The sequence below is a fragment of the Hyla sarda genome, chromosome 4 (assembly GCF_029499605.1).
Source record: "Hyla sarda isolate aHylSar1 chromosome 4, aHylSar1.hap1, whole genome shotgun sequence".
Classification (NCBI taxonomy): domain Eukaryota; kingdom Metazoa; phylum Chordata; class Amphibia; order Anura; family Hylidae; genus Hyla; species Hyla sarda.
In genome coordinates, this window is record NC_079192.1 from 305,483,097 (window position 1) to 305,506,945 (window position 23,849).

At 42.0% G+C, this 23,849-nt stretch overlaps 1 protein-coding gene across 5 annotated transcripts in view; it reads left to right on the forward strand.

The window, feature by feature from the left end:
• Nucleotides 1–2,892: 2,892 nt before the first annotated feature.
• Nucleotides 2,893–23,849, forward strand: part of CSNK1A1 (casein kinase 1 alpha 1) — a 32,876-nt gene continuing 11,919 nt past the window's right edge. Inside the window, exons 1-6 of one of the 5 annotated variants that reach the window (XM_056574755.1) lie at nt 2,893–2,911; nt 11,091–11,197; nt 13,336–13,462; nt 16,038–16,136; nt 20,139–20,222; nt 22,922–23,061. In XM_056574755.1, coding sequence (XP_056430730.1) covers nt 13,373–13,462; nt 16,038–16,136; nt 20,139–20,222; nt 22,922–23,061 — 413 coding nt within the window. In that variant the 5' untranslated portion in view covers nt 2,893–2,911; nt 11,091–11,197; nt 13,336–13,372. Of the gene's footprint in view, nt 2,912–2,998; nt 3,837–11,090; nt 11,198–13,335; nt 13,463–16,037; nt 16,137–20,138; nt 20,223–22,921; nt 23,062–23,849 lie in introns of those variants that run through there. The other 4 variants (XM_056574752.1, XM_056574753.1, XM_056574750.1 and 1 more) reach the window with 4 other exon arrangements.

The following is a 23,849-nucleotide window of genomic DNA, read 5'->3' on the forward strand; positions in this document are numbered from 1 at the left end:
TTTTGCGCCATGATCTGTAGTTTTTATCAGTACCACTTTTTAATCGTATTGACCCACAGAATAAAGAACACGCCATGTTTACCATAAATTGTACGGTGTGAAAACGAATTTACAAAATTGCGGTTTTCCTTTTAATTTCCCCACACTAATAGTATTTTTGGTTGTGCCATACATTTTATGGTAAAATGAGTGATGTCGTTACAAAGGACAACTGGTCGCGCAAAAAACAAGCCCTCATTGTAGTCTGTGGATGAAAATATAAAAGTGTTACGATTTTTAGAAGGCTAGGAGGAAAAACAAAAATGCAAAAATAAAATTGGCCTGGTCTTTAAGGTCAAAATGGGCTTGGTCCGTAACCTGTTAAGGACCCATGACATACCGGTACGTAATGATTCCGCTCCCATTCTATAACGCGGGGCCACGGCCAACGCGGGGCTGCGCACTATTAACCCTTTAGAAGCGGCATTCAAAGTTGATCGTCGCGTCTAAAGTGAAACTAAAACATTGCTGGTTAGTTCAAGGAGCTGTACGGGACATTCCGAACAGCTTACAGGACAGCCGGAGGGCCCCTACCTGCCTCCTCGCTGTCCGATCGCCGAATGACTGCTCAGTGCCTGAGATCCAGGCATGAGCAGTCAAGCGGCAGAATCATCTAATAAAATTTAGAATCACCCCCCCCTTTTCCCATTAAAAAAAAAAAAAAGTATAAATAAAAACAAACATATGTGGTATTGCCTCATGCGGAAACGTCCAAATTATAAAAATATATATAATTAATTAAACCGCACGGTCAATGGCGTACGCCCCAAAAAATTCCAATGCCCAAAATAGCGTATTTTTGGTCACTTTTTAGATCATGAAAAAAATCAATAAAAAGTGATCAAAAAGTCCGATCAATACAAAAATTATACCGATAAAAACTTCAGTTCACGGCGCAAAAAATGAGCCCTCATACCGCCCATACGCGGAAAAATAAAGAAGTTATAGGGGTCAGAAGATGACAATTTTAAACATATACATTTTCCTGCATGTAGTTATGATTTTTTTCCAGAAGTCCGACAAAATCAAACCTATATAAGTAGGGTATCATTTTAATCATATGGATCTACAGAAGATAAGGTGTCATTTTTACCGAAAAATGTACTGTGTAGAAATGGAAACGCCCAAAAGTTACAAAATGGCTTTTTTTTCAATTTTGTCTCACAATTATTTTTTTTTCTGTTTCGCCGTAGATTTTTGGGTAAAATGACTGACGTCATTACAAAGTAGAATTGGTGGCGCAAAAAATAAGCCATCATATGTATTTTTAGGTGCAAAATTGAAAGAGTTATGATTTTTTTAAAAGGTAAAAAACGGAAAAACCCCAGGTCCTTAACCTCTTAAGGACCCAGGACGTATGGGTATGTCCTGGGTCCCGATCCTGCGATATAACGCAGGGTCACACGGTGACCTCGCATCATATCGTGGCGAGCCCATAGTGAATCCGGGACCCGCCTCTAATAGCGTGCGGCACTGATCGCGATGCCTTGCCCTATTAACCCTTTAGCCGCGCACACATAAAAATGAAAGTAAAAGTGCCCGGCTAGCTCAGGGAGCTGTTCGGGATCGCCGCGGTATAATTGCGGCATTCCGAACAGCTGTAGCACAGGAGGAGGTCTTCTTACCTTCTCCTGCGCTGTCCGATCGCTGAATGAATGCTTCAAGTCTGAGATCCAGGCTTGCGCATTCAATTGCCGAAAACACTGATTGATCCATTCCTATGGAGATGCATCAATCAGTGTTTAAGATCAGTTAATGCAATGTTATAGCCCCCTATAATATTTCATAAGAAAAGTGTAAAAAAATCATTAACCCTTTCAATTATCCCTTCCCCTAATAAAAGTTTGAATCACCCGGCATTTCCAAGAATAAAAAAAAAACTGTGTAAATAAAAATAAACATGTGGTATCGCCACGTGCGGAAATGTCTGGATTATAAAAATATACCGCTTTTTAAACCGCACGTGCAATGGCGTACGCGCAAAAAAATTCACTTTTTATACCACAAAAAAATGAATAAAAAGTGATCAAAAAGTCTGATCAGAACAAAAATGGTACCACTAAAAACTTCAGATTACGGCGCAAAAAAATTAGGCCTCATAGCGCCCTGAACACAGAAAAAAAAAAAAAAGTTATAGGGGTCAGAAGATTACCATTTTAAACATATACATTTTCCTGCATGTATTCATGATTTTTTTCTGAAGTGATACAAAATCAAACCTATACAAGTAGGGTATCATTTTAACCGTATGGACCTACAGAATAAAGAGAAGGTATCATTTTTGACAAAAAAATTACTGCGTAAAAACAGAAGCCCCTAAAACTTACAAAATAGTGTTTTTTCATCAATTTGTCGCACGTTGATTTTTATTCCCGTTTCACCGTAGATTTTGGGGTAAAATGACTAACGTCATTATAAAGTAGAATTAGTGACGCAAAAATTAAGCCATCATATAGAATTTTAGGTGAATATTTTATAGAGTTATGATTTTTTAAAGTTAAGGAGGAAAAATTGAAAATGAAAAAAACTGAAAAAGTCTGGGTCCTTAAGGGGTAGTCTACTGCTGAAAAACGTATCCCCTATACTGGATATCTCCTTTAAGGGGTTAATGGTTAATCCCTCCATCTTTTCTTCTGATGATGTCACACAAACATTTCTCTGGAGAAGCCCTCCATCCCAACTCCCTTGCTGATGACGTCATATACGCCCTGACTCCCCCTGGAAAAGCACTCCATCTCCACGGCTGATGACGTCATGCCCTGATTTTCTTTGGAGACGGTCCTCCATATACCCGGCTGATGACGTCCCCTTCCCCCGGCTGTCTGTTCCGCCACTATAGGGACGTGGAGCGGCCGACAGACTGAGCTATGAGGTAGAACTTCTCCCGTGACTTTCCCTCATTGCTTAATCGTCGCCATTTTTTTTCTTGGCGGGACGGGTGGAGCGAGCCGCCATTTTGTCTTCTGGTCACCGCAGCCCGCCATTTATCCGGTGCATACACTGCTAAATACGTGACTCCTGCCTTGTTTAGGCTTTACTACAATAAACGTCTGTCTGTCGACACCTAGCCATAACGTGGGGACGGTTACCGACCATATGTGTGAAGCCGAGGACAGCTGTATAACCCCCATGACTATACACTAGGCAGACTAGCAATAGGGCGGGCTTAGAACTTATTTCTGACACCCACAGCCCTGAAGAAAAATGGCGGAGAAGTTGTAAGGGTGTGCCGTGACGTCAGGCGCGCAGCCAGGTGTGGGCGGGGTTAGCAAGCACTGGCTGTGAGGACGCGTCGAACGATAACATCTGGCGCTCCTCCCCACTACCCAGCGTGCACTGCGGCGCGGAGGAGGGCATTTTGTGGTGAGGCAGAGAAAGCTGGGGGGAGCAGGAAGAAGAGAACACAAGATGGCGGCCTAAGGAGAGAGCGGAGGGCTGCGGCTGTGACGGAGGGAAGAGCACTCATACCCGGCGCTTAAGGGTCCGGGAGGCTCGGTACGAGCCACGTAACGCTCGGGAAAAGGGTCAGAGAGAATCAGGGGAGCGGGAATACACGGCGCCCCCGGTACCGTCTAACAAAGGAAGAACCGAGCCCTCCGGGACCCTTCACCCCCTCCCTCCCGGTCATCTTCGTTTTATTTCTGGAGTTACCGGCACCACCTCCTCCCCGCATCATGGCGAGCAGCAGCGGCTCGAAAGCGGAATTTATAGTAGGAGGAAAATACAAGCTGGTCCGGAAGATCGGTTCCGGCTCCTTCGGGGACATCTACCTGGCGATCAACATCACGAACGGCGAGGTAACGAGGCCCTGCAGCGCCTTTACTGCCCGCTAGGGGCCGCTCTTCTGTATGCTGTGTATTAGGGCCCCTGTGGTGGAGGTGACATTCCGCAGTGCATCATGTACGGGGCGGCGGAGGGCTCATACCTGGCCGGATGAGGGGCATGGATTGTGCCCTGTGTCCTCCCTGGCTCGGGGCTCTACCCTTCATGGGTGTATATTACCACTCTTGTGGGGGCTTATTTGTACATCTAGCACGGGGGCGTGATGGGATGCTTTCATATTGTATCCATATACCTGTATGAGGTCACCCCCCTATGAGTCCTGGAGTCCTAGAGGTTCATAAATACTGTATACTGGACCCAGTGGCTTTTATATAGGTGTGTGTGTGTATATAGATATATATATATATATAATATATATATATATATATATATAGCCTAAGGCTTCAAATTGGATCTCCAATTTTTGCAAAACTACAACTCCCACCATGCCCGGACAGCCAACGGCTGTCCGGGCATGGTGGGAGTTGTAGTTTTGCAACAGTTGAAGGTCCACAGTGTGGATACCACTGATCTACACTTTCCCTGTGCCCCTGTTTTGAAGCCCTTGGGTAGTTTCTATTGATGGCTATGGAGGTTAATACACCCTGATGGGAGTTGTAGTTTGGGGAAACCCCGGAGTAAGAAGTAGGCAGTTGACTTCCTGGTCCGTGACGCTTTGTCTGTCGCCCCTGGTCTGTCGAGGTGAGCGAGTCTACACGAAGCATCTACCAATGCTGTATCTGCGGAATCGGCCATCGATTAGTTTAGTCTTGATAAAGTAGTTCCGGTGCTCTCCGATTGGGCAGATAAGGCTACTTCCCCATCTGACAATATAATCAAATTGGATACAAAAAAATAAAATCTAATGACTATATAAAAATCATATCTCTGTTGGTTCGTAGTCCTATTTTTAGCAATTTTTGTTTTACTGTTTTATACTACGGGTCTTGCTAGATTGTGTTTAATCTCAGTGATAAGATTCAGTATAGTTTACATAGACATTAATATTATTTTTAAAAAAAATTGTTCATTCAGATTTTAAATAGTCACAAAAATGTGGTCAACCACAATATTTCACCCAACCAGAGATCTGCTGGGAACGCAAATGCACGACAACTGATGCTTGTTTTGAAAACTTTCAATAGAAGTCAATGGATCCAGCTACAATTGTAGGCTTTTTTTTTTTTTTTTGTTAACAAATCTCACGAACTAGTTGGATGTCAGTTGAATGTGAACCCAGCCTTAGTCAGGTATGAAACTTTGAGGTCTCCAATGGATACAGTTCTAGGTAACCTCGGGGTATGATACCTAAAGTTTTCCATGCAGTCGGCACACTTTTAGAGCAGTATTACTTCCTCAAGACGAAGGGTCTGTTCACACGGGCGCCGGTAGAACTCCGCCTGAAATGAAAGCCCAATACACTTCTATGGGATGCCCTGCGCCTGTTGACACTTCGGAAATTCCTCTTGTGGGATTTCGGAAGTGTCAACGGGAGTGCAGAATCCCATAGAAGTCTAGTGGGCTTTCATTTCAGGCAGAGTTCCACCGGCGGAAATTACGCAGTGTGAATAGACCCTAAACCCGTCCATGGCCAATTCATATTTGTAGACTTGCACAACTCTAGTATACGTAACTTGCCTAATGGAGGCCAGGAATTGTCCTTTCGGCTTCCATTGTGATGGTATGGCCTGGCATGCTTTTCTTTAGAGAGAAAGATATAGCTGTCTGGGTCTTTTTATTAAATTTATTTTTTTCCTTCACTCTTGATGCCAGTAGATGGCTTAGGCCCCTTTCACACTATAGGTATCATCCTGCTTTTTTACTGCTGTTAGTTTACTATAACGGATGAAGAAAAACTGGGTGTAATAAAGCATAACTGATGACAATCAGTTATTTTTAATGGATTTTTATTGAACCTGATGTTGTTCATCCGCTTTAACCAGTTAAAAAAAACAAAAAACTTAAACCTTATTGCACCGTCTTTTGTGCCGGCAAAAATAACGGACATGCCTGGTGCAAAAGGATGGTCAAAAAATCCCACTGACATGAATGGGATTTTTTGACTGCAGTTTTCAAGACTTTTTGTCGGGAGTAATAACGGAGGTTTTTACAGGATACCTGTAGTGTGAAAGGGGCCTTAGGTTGAAGTTTTGCATTATCTGGAGGTCCTCAGTTTGAAGACCACTGCTATACATTACCATATGTTGGGGGAATACATTGGGGAATAGTCCTAATATTCAGTTGTTCTAATTCCCTAGAGAGGTGATGAGTCTTGAATGTCTCATCGTAGACTTCCCGGGGGTTTGGATAGTTTTCCTAGGCTAAATAAGTCGATGGCTGATTCATCACTGGGGGCTGAGCCTTGTGGTTGATATACTTGTATTGCTGCATTGGAGATGTGAACGGAGCCTCAGGTATTGGGTGGATTTGTGATATTGAATAATGTTTTTATATTTTTTTTAATCTTAATAATTTTATTGTGCAAAAAACAAGCAAGGTGTTAGTCATCTGTCAAGTAAATGTGAATAGGAATGTCTGCCATTAGATCTCCCAAGGAAAAGGAGCACAATGGGGTTGTTGGCAGCTTCACTGCTCTTCCTCAGGCCGGTAGCTGTGGCTAAACAGATGAAAGGCCCGACCACTACAACACTTACATGACATCTGTAAGCCTTTACTTGTATGGGATTCCTACTAGCCATAGGGAGGTCTATATCCATGCAGGGGGATGGGGTGAGATTACGTTGTAAGTACCCAGACGGGTATGTGGTGGTGTCTTTGTACTGCACTGTGGTTGATGGGAAACAACATTAGACTTGACAACTTGGGATGGGGATCCAGCTGGGCACGACTCCACCTATCGCAGGCATTATGGCTATTGTCAGTGCTTATTAGAGATCACAACTACCACAAGATTAAATAACAGGAAAGAACAGATCTAAAACTGGATTGATGGAGGCTTTTACTTCTTGAAAGTTCCTATAGTAAAAGTGTAAACCACAAGAGCCATATGCCTGCTTTCCTTATGGTTCCCACTTACTGATGAGTTTGTTTCTGTTGTCAGGAGGTGACTTGTCTGACCGCTCAGCAGTCTCCTAATCTGATCGTCTGTTATGTGTTTATCACCATGGATTATTCTCTGTTTATAGCTGTAGAGAGGATTCGGAACACCTAGTGCAGCTTGCTTGGCTAAAAGTAACCCTGTCTCTAAACTACAGGCTAAGGCTGGGTTCACACCACGTTTTTGCCATGCTGTTTTCAATCCATTTTTCTAAAGAAAACCGTATGGCAAAAAAACGGATGGAACAGTATGGAAAAAAGTAAACGGTATGCGTTTTTAAACAGTATACTGTTTTTAAAAGTGCATACAGTTCCATCAGTTTTTATTATAAAAAAAAAACATACGTTTTTGAAAATTGTGTCCATTTTTAATGGGAGGGGTCTTGGGTGGGGACTTTAGGATTCAAATGTGCATGTGCAAAGTAAAAACGTATACGTTTTTCCCGTATGGAACCGTATACATATGCGTTTACCATTGACATCCATATTAAAAAAAAACGTATGCGGTTGCAGTACGGGTTTTTAAACCGGAGACAAAACCACGGTTGACCACGATTTTGTCTCCGGTTTAAAAACCGTACACGTTTTTTTTTTTTTTAATATGGACGTCAATGGGAAACGCACATGTATACGGTTCCATACGGGAAAAACGTATACGTTTTTACTTTGCACATGCGCATTTGAATCCTAAAGTCCCCACCCAGGACCCCTCCCATTAAAAATGGACAAAATTTTCAAACGTATGTTTTTTTTTTTTTTTATAAAAACTGACAGAACTATATGCACTTTTAAAAACGCATACGGTTTACTTTTTTCCATACTGTTCCATCAGTTTTTTATTTTATTTTTTTTTGTTTTTGTTTTTTTTGCCATACGGTTTTCATTAGAAAAAACGGATTGAAAACAGTATGGCAAAAACGTAGTGTGAACCCAGCCTTAGGCTGGGTTTACACCACGTTTTTGCAATACAGTTCCCGTATAAGGTTTGATGAAAAACGGATTCCTCAAAACCGGACTAAACTGTATCAAAACATGTACAAATTTTAGCCCATATACGGTTTGAAAAGTGGTGTCCAGTTTCATACGTTTTGTTTTTTAAGTGCATGTTTTTATCTTTCTTTCCATTCTGTGTGCACTGCGCATGTGCAAACTCAAAAACCATATTGTGCAAACCGGGTGGAACATGCTTGCATACAGTTCTCATTGACTCCAATGTTAAAGGGGTTCTCCGGTGCTTGGACATCTTATCCTCTATCCAAAGGATAGGGGATAAGATGCCTGATCGCGGGAGTCCCGCCGCTGGGGACCCCCGTGATCTTGCACACGGCACCCCGTTTGTAATCAGTCCCGGAGCGTGTTCGCTCCGGGTCAGATTACTGTAGATCATGGGGCCGGCGGAGTGTGACGTCACACCTCCGCCCCCGTGTGGCCTCATGCTCCGCCCCTCAATGCAAGTCTATGGGAGGTGGCCTGACAGCTATCACGCCCCCTCCCGTAGGCTTGCATTGAGGGGCAGAGCGTGACGTCGCACGGGGGCGGAGGCGTGACGTCACACGCTGCCGGCCCTGTGGTCGCCGGTAATCAGACCCGGAGCGAACACGCTCCGGGACTGATTACAAACGGGGTGCCGCGCGAAAGATCACGGGGGTCCCCAGCGGCGGGACTCCCGCGATCAGGCATCTTATCTTATCCTTTTGGATAGGGGATAAGATGTCTAAGCACCAGAGATTCCCCTTTAAAGGAACCATATACAGTTTTTCACCCAAACAAAAAAAACGTGGGATGCTACAGTTTTGGGTATGGGGGGGAAAAAACTGACAAAACCATACAAGACGCAAAAAGTACACAACCGGATGCATCGTTTAGCATACAGTTTTAAAGGAAAATGGTCAGCTTGCTACCCCCAGCACTAACCAGCAGTACTGGCCTATGCTAATTAAGTGCTAACTGGCATAGGCAGGGTAACTGGCACTCTGACGTCGGCGGCTGCAGTGCCAGCCAGCTCATCGATATTCTTCCCCTCCCTCCACCTCTCCCTCTTCATTAAAGAGCGGGGAGAAGACTGAGAGGCGTAGGGAGTGGAGGAAAATTGATGAGCTGGACGGAGCTGTGGCCGGCGGTGGTGACGTCAGAGTGCCAGTTAAAGCCACCTGTGCCAGTTAGCACTTAATTAGCATATAGGGAAAAAACGGTGGGACGGATCCGGGTACAGTAGGCATCAAACTGATCAGCGTCCCCCGTGCTACCAGCCAGTACCACTGGTTAGTTTGGGGGGGGGGGGGGGGGAAGCAAGCTGACAGTTTTCCTTTTAATGGAGAGTCAATGCATACGGTTTTCAATACGCTTCTGTACAGTTTTCAAATTGAAAACCTATATGAGAACTGTATTGCAAAAACATGTTGTGAATGCAGCCTTAGCCGTTTCCATATGCCAAAAGATGCATCAGGTTGTGTCCATTTTGCATCCTGTACGGTTTTGTCAGTTTATCTTTCCCATACCCAAAACTGTAGCCTACCACGGTTTTGGGTGCAGTTGAAAAACCGTATCATTTTATTTTTTACATGGGAGTCAATGGGAAATGTACAGAGCCGTATGTACATATGGTTCCATCCGGTTTTTTGACTTATATTTTTTTATTTTTCCTGGAATTTCAATCAAGTGAAACTTTATTCATAATGAAGTGAAAAGTTAAAAACGTATACGTTCTTTTTCTTAAAAAAAAAACAAAAAAAAACGAATGCAACCGGACATAATTTTTCAACCATATACGGATTAAAACTTGTACACACGTTTTGACACAGTTTAGTCAGGTTTTGAGGAATTGGTTTTTATCAAAAACCTGATACGGGAACTGTATTGCAAAGACGTGGTGTGAACCCATCCTAATCTGGGCCTTGCAGTATAATGCCAAAAGTGCAGGTAGAACAGTGAGTGGAATGTAGTTTTCTCACATTAGGGTGATGCTATTAAGTCTGGGATGTGAGTCATTTCCTTCTCTTGGGTTAGGTGTGCGTGTCTTGGTCATCACAAATCCTGGTCGCCCACATTGATAGCTGCTGGTCTAGGATGGTGTTTCCAAACCAGGGTACCTCCAGCTGTTGCAAAACTACCACTCCCAGCATCCCCAGACAGCCTTTGGCTGTCTGGGGATGCTGGGAGTGGTAGTTTTGCAACAGCTGGAGGCATCCTGGCTGGGAAACACTGATCTCGGAATGATTACCTTTTGGGAACTGGGGGTACAGTGCCCTTCATGATCTTGGACGAAACCACACCTAATGCCCAGTAGCTGCACTATGTCCTGTCAACCACAAGCGTTATTCATGACTGGCATCTAGCCCCTCTAGTCTCAAAAGGTATACTTCTGAGATAGGCGGGGGGGAGGGGAGTAAGCGCCAGGAAGCAAACAAATAGGACCTTTTCTGTTCCTGGACAACCTCTTAAAGAAAACATTCACTTGGCGCTGTGCCCATGAGAAGAGCACGCGTTTCTACTGTCCTTCATTCTGCGTTGAAGCCATTCTTGGTTATAACTCATTGGACACAACTGGTTCTGGTGAGGAGGATGGGCTGCTGCTTGGTGCACCTGTGTCCTCTAGGATTTGTTCAACGTAACATGGCGAACCACAACGCACACAGCGCACCTCTGTTAATATGTAGACACAGATGACGTTATCACCACACTTTCCATAGGAAGCAAATATGGGCCCTACTGAGACACTGACTGCGTAACAGATGTCAGCGGGGCAGAGTCTTTGAATCTTCCCATCTGAATGCTAAAGTTATGGGCAAACCCTGAATAAAAATCAGTGACTGTTCCATGACATACATTTTAAGGGGATATTTGGGCATTGTGCACATTAATCTTTTAGGAAGTAGAGGAGCTGGCAATAGACATACGAGATGTGTTGTCCAAGTTTTAGTGGAATGGGATCTAAAGTTTATGGTGTATAATACACTTAGGATTCATTGAAGGTCCTACAAAAACTTGTCGTATGTCTATGCCAGCTTTACTACTGCTACCATTGCTTTAGTAGTAACTCTATTGCAGAAACCCACGAGGTAACTGATGTATGGAATGAGTGAGCTTGCCTAGTGTGGGATCTCCATTCAGAAGGATTTGTTTGACTCTGGGCTCTTTCCTCAAGGAATCTGACCTCTTCATTTGTCTTTCAGGAGGTCGCTGTAAAATTAGAGTCACAGAAAGCTCGCCATCCTCAGCTGTTGTATGAAAGCAAATTATATAAGATCTTGCAAGGTGGCGTTGGCATACCTCATATCAGGTAAGACTTTCCTTTCTAGGTCATCCCTTTATTACTTAGTGGGTGAATTTGTGGGATCAGACTGTTTTATGGCCCTCTTCAGTGTAATTGTATCTAGATCAGGGTTTCCCAACCAGGATGCCTCCAGCTGTGGCAAAACTACAACTCCAATCATGCCCGCACAGCCGATGGCAGGGGTTCAACCAAGGCAACATTGACTTGTATACACTAAAGATCAGGTTGCTAAAATAGTCACAGAAATAATGGAATAGCAACTATCTACTATGAAAAAATTAAAACAAAAAAAAATGTAAACTTGTACTTATTCAGTGAAGATATTTTTCTTTTGTAGAGAAGTGTAAAGGCTGGGCTGTCATTGATAGGTCAAGCAGTGTATCTTATGAGACAGCTCTCAGAATATGAGCACAGGCCAAAGGTGTGGCCCTAGTAAACCTTCAGGAGCCACCTTTATTGATACCCAAATCAAGGAGGATCAAAGTCTACATTGTAGGAAGAGAATTCTAACATGTTGCTGAATGTGTTAGCATTTTCTGGCAGATGCTCTTAAAAGGGAATGGATTAATGCATTCTCCTATTTACAGTGACCCCTCGACCTACGATGGCCCTGACATACGATCATTTCAACATGCGATGGCCTCTCAGAGGCCATCGCATGTTGAAGGCAGCATCAACATACGATGGTTTTGTATGTCGGGGCCATCGCATAAATGGCTATCCGGCAGCGCAGACTGATTCAGCTGCCACCGGATAGCCGTTTACGGTGCCCCGTGAGATCCGGTGATGTCTCTTACCTGTCCTCTTCGGGATCCTCTGCATCGTCGGCGCTCTCCATCTACATCATCATGTCGCTGTGCACGGCGTCCCGTCATCCAATAGGAGCGACGTGATGGCGGCGACGGAGAGCGCGGATGCCGGTGAAGCAGAGGCCTTGCCGGAGCGTCGGGGACACCCTGGGGATGCGGCGACAGCGATGGATGGTGACATCCCGGGCAGCGGTGACGGTCCGGAGCGGTGGGGATCAGGTGAGTACAACTTCCTCTTACAGTGGTCTACAACCTGTGGACCTCCAGATGTTGCAAAACTACAACACCCAGCATGCCCGGACAGCCGTTGGCTGTCCGGGCATGCTGGGTGTTGTAGTTTTGCAACATCTGGAGGTCCACAGGTTGTACACCACTGTCCTATACTTTACAATGCACGGATCCCACAACATGCAATGGTTTTAACAAACGATGGTTCATTTGGAACGGATTACCACTGTATATGCAGATAATTCACTTGTTTATAGTAATAGCTAAATTGTGTTTTCTGCTGCAAATATGTTGTATTTGGTGATACACCCGAAAGAACAGTTAGTTCTTTTATATTTGCATAGAAAATGTAGCACTCCTGAATTATGTAATATAAGGAAGTATACAGATGTCTCAACTCTGTTATTTTTAAATGTGTAAATAAAGTTTTTACCTACAGCATTCCTGGGCGTACATGTACTTCCACGTTTATCTAAAAGGAGCACTTTCTTCATAAATTACTTAAATCTAAACAAGTTTCAAAGTGTCGTCCGGAATGGAGTGTGTGTGCAAAAATTTTGAACTAGGTCCGGCAGAAAGTTGCCCCTGTGACTCTTTTGTGTATATACCATAATATAATTCAGTCTGAACTGGCACTGAACTCCATACAACCCTAAGGCAGGTAGCAATGCTGAAACTGATTTTATAGCAACACACAGTAAAGATGTGTCTTGTTGCACTACTGTAAATGACTGTACACAGTTACCAGCCATTTCTCCTCCAATTTTACTGAAGTAAAACAAGCAGTGAAGAGATGGTTTGAATTTCATGACTCCAGTGCTTTGCCAAATGCTAAAACAATTTGTTTTATATACTGCTTAAGAGGTCAAGGTCCTCATCTCTGTTGGCATAAGTGGTCTGCACATATATATTATGTTACTTGGAATTACCGAAGAATACATTTTCCTTTTGGGTTTACTAAAATGATTACTTTAGGGTAAATGCTTTCTATGATCACTCGGCCATCACTGGCCTCATTTCTCTTTTCTATAAGTATTTTCAAGCATTTGATATTAGGTTAAAGCGCAATGTACACACAGCCAGTGCAGTTATCTGTTCCTCTTTTAGGTGGTATGGACAAGAAAAAGACTACAATGTTCTAGTCATGGATTTGCTGGGGCCAAGTCTCGAGGATCTCTTCAATTTTTGTTCACGCAGGTTCACTATGAAAACTGTGCTTATGTTAGCAGACCAGGTAATCCATTCATCTCAAGTTGTTTCTGTGGCATAAGTCACCTGTTAACGCTTTCAGGGATTGAGCGAACCCATATCATGTGTGTTTACATTCCACCTCTGGTATCAGTGATGTTAATAGACAGTATTTCTGCTTATTAACCACACATGGACTAACTCCATGTACTGGATGAATCTTTATGCAAATTGTAGCTTATATGCACCAGAGAATGGTGTCTGCCTTGGATTTCTGCTGTGGGTGCTCTTGTGAATACACATTAAATTTGCCTGTGTATGTGACATGTGAACAGCTTAAAGGGGTACTCCGCTGCTCAGCATCTGGAACAAAATGTTCCCAACGATTAGAGCCGATGCCGGGAGCTTGTGGCGTCATAGCCCGCCCCCTCATGATGACATACCCCATACCACATACCCCATACCACCCCCTCAATGCAAGACTATGGGAGGGGGCATGACAGCCGTCATGCCCCCTCCCATAGACTTGTATTGAGGGGGTGTGATGTCTTGAGCTCCCGGCACCGGCTCCTAAGTATTCCGAATATTTTGTCCCAAACGCTGAGCAGTGGAGTACCCTTTTAAAGACAAATATAGCATAACCCCTTCGTGACACTTGATGATCATGTGAACTAAGGCTATAAAGCAAGCTCAGGAGCTTGGCACACTTCACAGCCAGTGACTTGTTCACTATTAAATGGTAACATCTCATTAAAACAAATTTTTGCTATTGCACTCCTTATGGTAAATTAAAAATATTTCTATTATTCTTAAAACATATAAAACTTCATTTTTTTAATTTGTGCTTAAAGGCTCAAGAGCACATTTTCCCACATCTCATACAGACTTTGGACCAAAGCCCAAACGCAGGAAGTGTAGCCTGGGGTGCTGAGGGGGTGTCTCCCCAACCAACAGCATATGGCAGTTAAGTGTGAGAGGAGCTATGATTGGATGAGGCTGGACACATGGTGTGGGAAAATGTGTTCTTGAGCTTTTTAGGTACAAATAAAACATAGAAAACTTCATTTTTTTTTATTTAAACAAAGTATATTAGAATAATTATTATTATTTTTTTTTTTTTTACATTAAGGAGTGCAATAGCAAAAACTTGTTTTAAAGTTACCCTTTAACAGTCATCAGTGATCATGCAGATGTAGTTTAACACTTTACACACTGATCAATACAGACTGTCATTTAATTGTCTAAATGACAGTTGCTGGAGGGTTCGAGGCTTGCATAGCATTGAACAGTGTAAGCAATTTAATGGTTGCTTATAATAGTCCCCTATAAGGACTTTAAAAGTGTAAAGTAAATTTAAAAAAATATATATAGGCGTCTTCCCTGAAAAATAATCACCCCCCCCCCCTCCTTCCCATTCTGAAAATAAAAAAGTAAACAAAAGTACATATTTAGTATCGTTCTCCCAACTATTAAAATATGATTATGATCGCAGATGAACTAAATGTGAAAAAAATACCCACAACCAGAATAGTTGTTTTTGTCACTTCATATATCAGATAAAAATAAATAAAAAAAAAACTTTTACAGTAAAAATTGGTTCCTTGTAGAGATGAGTGAACTTGCAGTGATTCGATTCGTGACTAACTTCTCAGCTCGGCAGTTGCTGACTTTATCCTACATAAATTAGTTCAGCTTTCAGGTGCTCCGGTGGGCTGTAGACTCTCTCCTAGGACTGTATCCACCTTTTCCAGCCCACCGGAGCACCAGAAAGCTGAACTCATTTATGCAGGATAAAGTCAGCGACCGCCGAGCCGAGAAGTTCGTATCAAATCACTGTAAGTTCACTCATCTCTTGTTCCTTGTATGATATGCCCTCATATTGACCTGTAGATGGAAAAATTATGGATTTTAAAAGGCAAGGTGGAAACAATAAAAATTATCAGCATTATCAAGGAGTTAAAGGGGTTGTCGACCGATATTTTTACAATGTTAGGGGCCACGCTAAATAGGTCTAACTAAAGAATCCCTTAGCTGCTGTTCTGAGTGTCCTCTGCTCCCACCTGCTTGTCCTGTCCCAGTGACCTTTTGGCCAATTGCTGGCAGCAGTGGGGGACCGGTCTGACCACATTCAGAAGCAAAAGCTTTTCACCACTTAAAAAAAATAAAATAAAAAGATTGAACATCAGAAAGTACCAATTTTGTACCATAAACATTGGGGAAGATTTATTAAGCATCGTGCAAATGATCAGTGGTGCAGTTGCCTAAAGCAACCAATCCAATTTTGGTTCTTTCTTATTTATTTATATAATTTCTTTTTTTTTCTTTTTTTTTTTTTTTATTGAAATCTGGAATCTGATTTTGATAAACCTTCTTCATTGTGTTTAACATATACTTCCTGTCATGTGATGCATTATGAATAGCAGTAACAGGAAGTATAAGGAGTTGCTCCCACCTGCTGCAGTACTAGCAAACAGAGCATGGTAAAGCAAATGTCACTTGTTGTTTTTCGAATAATGGAGCGCTTCAGTATTATAGCAGACCTTTTTGTTTTTAACCTTGATTAAATCTTGTTCTTATTGTACATAACTACATACTGGAAATGTTTAACTTTCTGTTCTTAGATGATCAGTAGAATTGAATATGTGCACACAAAGAATTTTATACACAGAGACATCAAGCCAGACAACTTCCTAATGGGCATCGGACGTCATTGTAATAAGGTTGGTATTTTGTGATGACTGGCGTTACCTCTTGCCTGCTATGTGTCAGCTGTAATAGCTTTCAGTTGCTTTGTCCTGTCGTCTTCATCAGATCTGCTATGTATATAATCCTATATCATTGTCACATTCTGTCTTATTCTAAAATTTAACAAAGTAGCCATCACCTTAATCAATCTTCATGTGTACTGTAGAGTTTACTAAGCACAATGGGGAAATTTATCATTTTCTGCACCAGCATAGTGGCAAAATTGCATACATTCTTTGCGCATGCTCTTTTTTTGCAAAAAGTCTATGCAACATGTTTGCCAATCTACGTTGGTACATGGAATGATCATTTCCCACCAATGTATCGGCTGAGTTGTGATTAAAAGGAGTTATGCATACACATAGAAGCTGCTTCGGGAACACAACAAAGCTTGACCGCCTAAAAGGCACACACTTTAGCTAAGATCCCCACTCCTCATCGGCAGAAAAGCTCTGTTTGGTAACTAGTTTTGTTCTTATTTAGAACCTTTTTATCTGCTCTTTTGAACTGGAGGTTTAGTGAATTTTCCATACAGTTTTGGGCCAGAGAGCCCACAAACTGAAGGCATAGCACTAGGATATCCTAAGATAATGTGAGGCTGACCTATTTAACCCCGATCAATTTTGATAAAATAAGGGCACAGGGTTAAGGTTTTGTTTTTTTCCTGTAAAACAGCCCACACATCTCTCCCAACACAGACAGCTTGGTGGCCAGAGGCTGCTTTGAAGGTGATGCAGTGTTCATGCTGCATCCATTTCATAATTAGTGGGGGTCCCAAAGGCCAAACTGCCACCAATCAGGTGGCAACATACTCTGGTTCTTTGGGATGCCCCCTGCAGATTTCTTTTTGTATACTGATCTATATAGACAAGCACTGCATACCTCATTTTAATTGCAGCTCTTCCATTGATTGCTGCTACAAGTCATGGATTTATATTTTTATATTGCATGGTTTTTTAATCTATATATTTAATCTCTAGTATCTTTCTGAGCTAACATAACATGCTTTATTGAAGGTACCAATATGTTAAAAGCGGGCAGACAGGCAGCAATTGGCAAATCAATAAGCATGCTGTGCATAACTTTCAACTGGGGACAGTTTGTTACTATAAACTTCAACAACTTGTAAAGAAGCAGGTTGCCAATTGTTCTGTTATCTGGTTGTGGGTAATGTTTACCTTTGTTTGCCTGTATGAATGCCAACTTGAGGCCAAAACATGCATATTGGACTGAGTTCCAACAGAGGTGCTGTAGCCTCCTTAAACACACAACTGCTTATTTTTATTATAGTTAGAACATGGCTGAAATGGGCAACTATCTTGACTAAAATAAACCCCATTATTTCCAAAAGCATTACACAAGCAACTGAGCTTTTCCCTTCAGACTATATATTTTTATTTTTTTTAACAAAAAAAACCCCATTATGTCTGTAACTTTTTTGTACTGTACATTTGCTGTGCACAGCCTTTGTTCTATTTTCGATGCGTCCCAGAACCCTCCAGCACATGTGGCAAGTGCACAGAACAAAATAAAATGTATGCATCAAAGTACTGGGTGTCATTGTCTGTGGATTGTGCACAGCTCTAGATGCAAAGAGGAAACCATTATTCTGCCGCCCTTATAGCCTTGGCTTTCGTGCTCCTGCCTAAGCTACTCTTGTCATGGCAGAGACCCGATAACAGCTTCCTTATGAGTTGCTGTCTGGTTCTGTACATGACTGCACAGTACCTTTCCTTTTTGGATGCTAGATCACAAAAGTGTACAATCTACTAGAAATGGTAACACTGGTAGTGACAAAGGAGAAGGTTTATTTTTCACGATTGTTGCTTTTCACTTTTGGGCTAACAGGTGTAATATTTTTTTTACAATATACCTCTCCCATTCTTTACTCCAGTTTACATACTTCTGATTTTCTAAGCATTTTATGTATCTTCAGGGATACTCTCCACCTGATCTGACACTAGGAATGTAGAGATGCATGCTTGGCAGTACAGTTAACCATACAGTGCCCTGTAAACATTGTGCTAGGGTACCTGCCCACTGCACTGCCCAGCAAGCACTTCCTGGAGGTACATTATAACCCCAAGCAGATTAATTTAGAGGCTCCCCATAAGAAAAGCTTGACAATATAACATTACTCCCTCAGTGTTTGCTGACTAGCTAAAAATCTTACTTATCTACGGTCCATTTTCCCATTACCCATTTTACTTTTTTTAGCCCCACCCCTATAGGTAATGTTTAAAACTCTACCAATGTACCACAGATGTAGGTTTTTAAGTTTATTAATGACCTTAGCTTTGCAGGAAAAACTCTGGTTTTTGTGGAACTGAGCAGCCTTAAAAAAATAAATAAATAAATTCTTTCAATAGTAAACAAAAAATGGACAGTTTTTGAAGTTTGACTAAAAATTGTTTACTATTGAAATATTTAACACTTCTTTTCTACAAAATTTTAAATATAGTTTGACTCTGCTTGTAAAACTTTTTTTTTTTTTTTTTAAAGGGGTACTCCGGTGCTTAGACATCTTATCCCCTGTCCAAAGGATAGATAAGATGCATGATCGTGGGAGTCCCGCCGCTGGGGACCCCCGTGACCTTGCACGCGGCACCCCGTTTGTAATCAGTCCCCGGAGCGTGTCCGCTCCGGGTCTGATTACCGGCGACCACACGGCCGGCGACATTTGACATCACGCTCCGCCCCTCAATGGATAGGGGATAAGATGTCTAAGCACCGGATTACCCCTTTAAGGCTCAAATTGAGTTTCAGATTACTGGGGATCGGTAAATAAAAACTAAACTAAAATTAAAGACTGGCTTGTTTTCCCATTGCAACCAAACACTGCTCTGCTTTCTTTTTACCAAAGCTGGTTAAGATATGAAAGCTGCGCTGTGGTTGCTATAGGCATGCAAGCCTGTCTTACTAGTAAATGTTTATGTGCACAGCCCTACTTTACCACCGGTTTAGATGGCAAGTCATTTAATAATATTGGCCCCCTCAGGTGTTGCCTAAATCTGTTAAATATCACTGTTTGCTGACAGATACCAACCCCCTATGTTAACCTGCTTAGAGGATCAGAAGTGTGTGGTCATTTTTAAAGCTGGTTTTCTGTGTTAATTTATAGGCAAGCAGTTTGCCTGTAAATAAGTGGCCATCCATATTGAATTTCTTAACTGCACAATTTACTAATCATGGGGTATGGTTTAGGACTAAAAATGTTACCCAATAATGGCCATGTTCCTTTTTGTTTTAAATCCCTTCCTCCCCCTTTCTGGCATTTCTTTTCCTTTCCTGCAAATATCATGTACACCCGGAGCATGCGTCTTGTGTGCGTTTTTTTTTTTCTAAGGTCCATAGTCCTGGTCACAAAATCAAAAAAGTAATTCCCCACCTGCATGGTTTATTGTGGCCAGGAGGGTCTGTAGAGCGGATTGTGCCCTAATGGCAGGACTTCCTGGTAATCTTGTTCCAGCATCACTTTGACATTTACCAAAACCTTCCTGTATGGTAGACATTCTGCTCCTGTAGGAACAAGGCCTGCATGCTTATCACTGATTCAGGTGACAAAATGCCTTACACCTCTTCCTTACTGAAGATTTCTGCAGAGTTTTTTATGTTTGAGGAAGGGCATTTTGGGAATGAAGAAGCTGCTTCGTGGCCTCCTCCCCTAACAGAGGAGCTCTTTGCTCCTGTGCTATGGAAGGGCTCCATGAATTGTTTCCTATCACTGAGAATATTGGCGGTTGCCAAGTGGACAGTGTCATAACCTTAAATGGCCTTTTCTGAAATGCGGGGATAAATTGTAGAAATTGAATTTGGGAGGGGTTAAAAACTAAAGTTATCCTTAGTTAGCTACTTGGTGGAAGGAGGATGGCATTTGACTCCCCTGTTACCGCCTCGGTGTTGCCTGTCTGCGCCGACCATTGTTGCAATGTAAGCAATACTGTTTGATGCACTGCCACCCTCTATTGTCTGTTCAGTGTTTCGAATCTCCAGTGGGGAAGAGGAAAAGAAGCATGACTGTTAGTACTTCTCAGGACCCATCTTTCTCAGGATTAAACCAGGTCTGAAAACTGTCTCCTTTTCCACCTTCCACCCAAAGTTCATGTGCTTTTTATCCTTGGTTTTCCCTTCTACTTATTTTAACCAAACAATCCAGGCCTTGCACAAGCACCTCTTATGTTGGCATTATTCAGACATACTTGGCAAACATGCAACATTACTAAGAATGTATATGCTTTATTGCTGTATGTTACAGATTTTTTTTAGGTTTTATTTTTTTTTTTCCACTTTTTTCTTTTGTGCAACCTGCATAAGAGCATGCTTCAGAAAAGACAAGTATAAACCAGTTAACATCCCTTTTTATCAGGAACTGAACCACTGCATGCCTTGGACTGCTTTGCCAGAATGATAGTGGCAAAGTTGCACGTTCCTGTGTTTAAGGTTATGAAGACTTGACCAAGTTTTTTTTATTTATTTTTTATTTTTTTAACAACTTGCATTTTATTTTTATGTGGATATCCTGTAATGTAGGTGCTTGTTATCTGGTGATGATGCTAACTCGTCTTATTGTCATGGATAGGATTAGCTCTAAACTACTTGAAGATGTAGGAAAACTGTTAAGTGACTATTCAGTAAAGTAGTATGGGTGCGCTCACACTGCATAATTGCTTTGAACATTTTATAGACAAGTTAGAAGTAAACGAATGCTGCTGTATACCATACTGAATAATCTGTTTTCAATTTGGCTTTTTTTTTGTACACTTTATCTTAATTGACTACGTTTATGCATACACCACAGTTAAAGGGGTTGTTTAGTATTAGAAAAACAGCTAATTTTATTTATATGCAGTGGCGGACACATCTCCGTGCATGAAGGACAGCCATGGTGTTGCACAGGAGATCCCCAGCGGCCGGGCCCCCACGATCAGACCTCTAACCTGTGGATAGGGAATATGTTGTTTAGTACCAGAGTACCCCTTTAAAGGGAATCTGTCATCAGTAATTATCAGCACTAACCTGTTGTACAAGCTTTACAGGCGGGTGTTACTGACGACAATGATACTCACCGGTCCTGGCACAATCCCGGTTCTTTGGTACATGCAAATTACCTTCTTGGTGCACATGGGGCATTTCCAAGCTCCCAGTTCAAAGTGACATTCAGCATCTTCATATTAATGCCTCCTCGCATGTGCTAAGCCTCTGCTGAGTGGAGCTTCATTCTGCAGCACAGGAGCCTCAACACAGGGAAGAAGATGTTAATAGTTCTATGTCGGCCAGATGTCACCATGCAAGGGGAGCTTAGAAATGCCCCCTGTATGCCAAGCAGGGTATTTACATGTGCCAAAGATCTGGCATTGCAGCACAACAAAGGCACTTATCAGGGCCAGTCCGTATCATTGTCATCTGAGCCACCCGCACTACAAGCCTGTACAACCGGTTAGTGTGGGTAATACTGATTTCCTTTTAAACATACTACAACTGTGAACATATGCAGTGTGAACCCACCCGAATAGGTGGTGCGCTGTAGGGGAATACAAATTAACACACTAGAGTAATTCCAAGATTTGAAACATGTTAGGCTGGATTCACATCTCAATTTCTGCCTCCCGTGCACAGATACGATTTCTAAAGCTTGTGGTCTGCCACTATTTTCAGTCTGACAAAAGTTGGATGCGCTCAGAAAATGACCCGATCGTAGTCACTAGATGACTGCAATCAGGTCCATTGCCTCATAGAAGTTAATGTGTCCGTACCTGTTCTATGCACAGATACGATTTCTAAAGCTCAAATTGGCTGAAACCTCATCTGTGCATCATAGGTAGGAATCTGGATGTGAACCCAGCCTCGCTCATGTTAGGGCAGTTACTTAGATGTGTCTGCTTTTCATTACTGTCCCAAGACTGAGTTATGTTATGGTAAACTTTGCTGTGGCAGGTTATAAAGCACTACTCATGTGGAAGGGCACCACACAGATTCCGCCAAATAGTGTCTTATTGTATTGACAGACCCTTATTACTTTACAAGACCAAATGGTCTTGCTTGGGTGGTATATGTTGGTGCTTATGTTTATTTGCTGCATGGAATACTGTGGCCTATATCTATGTAGTAGGAATACTCCTGCCCAGTCATTGCTCAAGGCTTCAGTGGATTGTTAAAAATGTCTGTGGTTAGTGACGTAGTTCTGAGGCGTTTTCTCTTGTGTGTTAGAAGAATGGGAACGCCAGTACTGCTTGGTCTTTTGCATGCCTGTGCATGTCCTCGGTGTGAAGTTAGCATTGTGTATGGAATACGATTGAGAATACAATATTGTAGTAAATGTATGGCATAATGAATGTCTTCAATGGTAGCTTTGATTCACTTCTTGAGTAAAAACTGTGTGTTTTTTGTAGATCGGAAATTAAGCGATTTTTGAAAGTATATCATGTAGGAGCTACTAGAATTTAAATGGCTTGGCTGATATTACATTCTCATGTAATTTAGTAGACGGTCCTGTGATGGTTGAATGGTTTGGTTGGACATTGAATGTTATGTATAACTTCCAGGCTGTGACATTTGGAACACTCTCTAGGCTGTCATTCTGCGTAGAAAGTGCATCCACTTCAGTGTGTCCCTCCGCAAGATTTAAAATTAATTTTAAGTATTTGTCAAAGATCTATTTTATTTTTTATTGTTTTTCTATTGGTGATCAAAGTGTCTTACCAAATGTACTGTTATACTTAAAGTGCTCTTTTATATTAATACTTTCTTTCTTCCCCTTAAGTTATTCCTTATAGACTTTGGTCTGGCCAAAAAGTACAGAGACAACAGAACAAGGCAGCACATACCGTACAGAGAAGACAAAAACTTGACTGGCACAGCCCGCTACGCCAGTATCAATGCCCACTTAGGAATTGAGCAGAGGTAATCGCACTAAACGAAGTTATTTTTGTTTGATGCCATGTGTTTTTTTTTGTGTATACCACTGATACAGTTCAGAGACTAGCAATCTGATGCAGCATTGTAAGGGATCTACCATTGACTGTTTATTTCAGATTGTCCTTACAGTAACTAAAACTCTGAGCATGCCAATTGGTATAGATCAGGCTATAGCCTCCTTTCTGTGTGGTGATCGGACATCAGACTTCAGTAGTATATACATCTAACATGTGTACCTCATATTACCTTCAGTGTAGTCACTTACACTCCTCATAGACGTTGCCTGTTACTTAGGTTACCTTCAAATCGGATTTCTTCATTATGACTCGTACCTACCAAAATTGCCATTGAAGTGAATCACTAAGTGTACGTGTATATGAAAAAGGCTTGCAGAAATACCTATTTAGATTAAAGGGGTACCCATCCTTTCCCTCTCACCAACCTATAGATTTGTCTAAAGATCATTCATTAGCTATATAGATCAGTTTCCCTCTTTAAGCTGTCACTTACATGCAGGGAGTGAGAGACCTTATCTGATCCTGCTTGTCTCTTTGCAAAACCCTCAATGGGGGAGATTTATCAAAACCTGTGCAGAGGAAAAGTTGCCCATAGCAACCAGATTTCTTTTTTCACTTTTAAAAAGGCCTCTGAGAAATGAAAGAAGCAGTGTGGTTGCTATGGGCTCAGGTTTTGATAAATCTCCCCCAATGAGACTAGCCCCCACATTCCTGTAAGACACACACCACATGATTTCTGACTTCACAGCCACACCT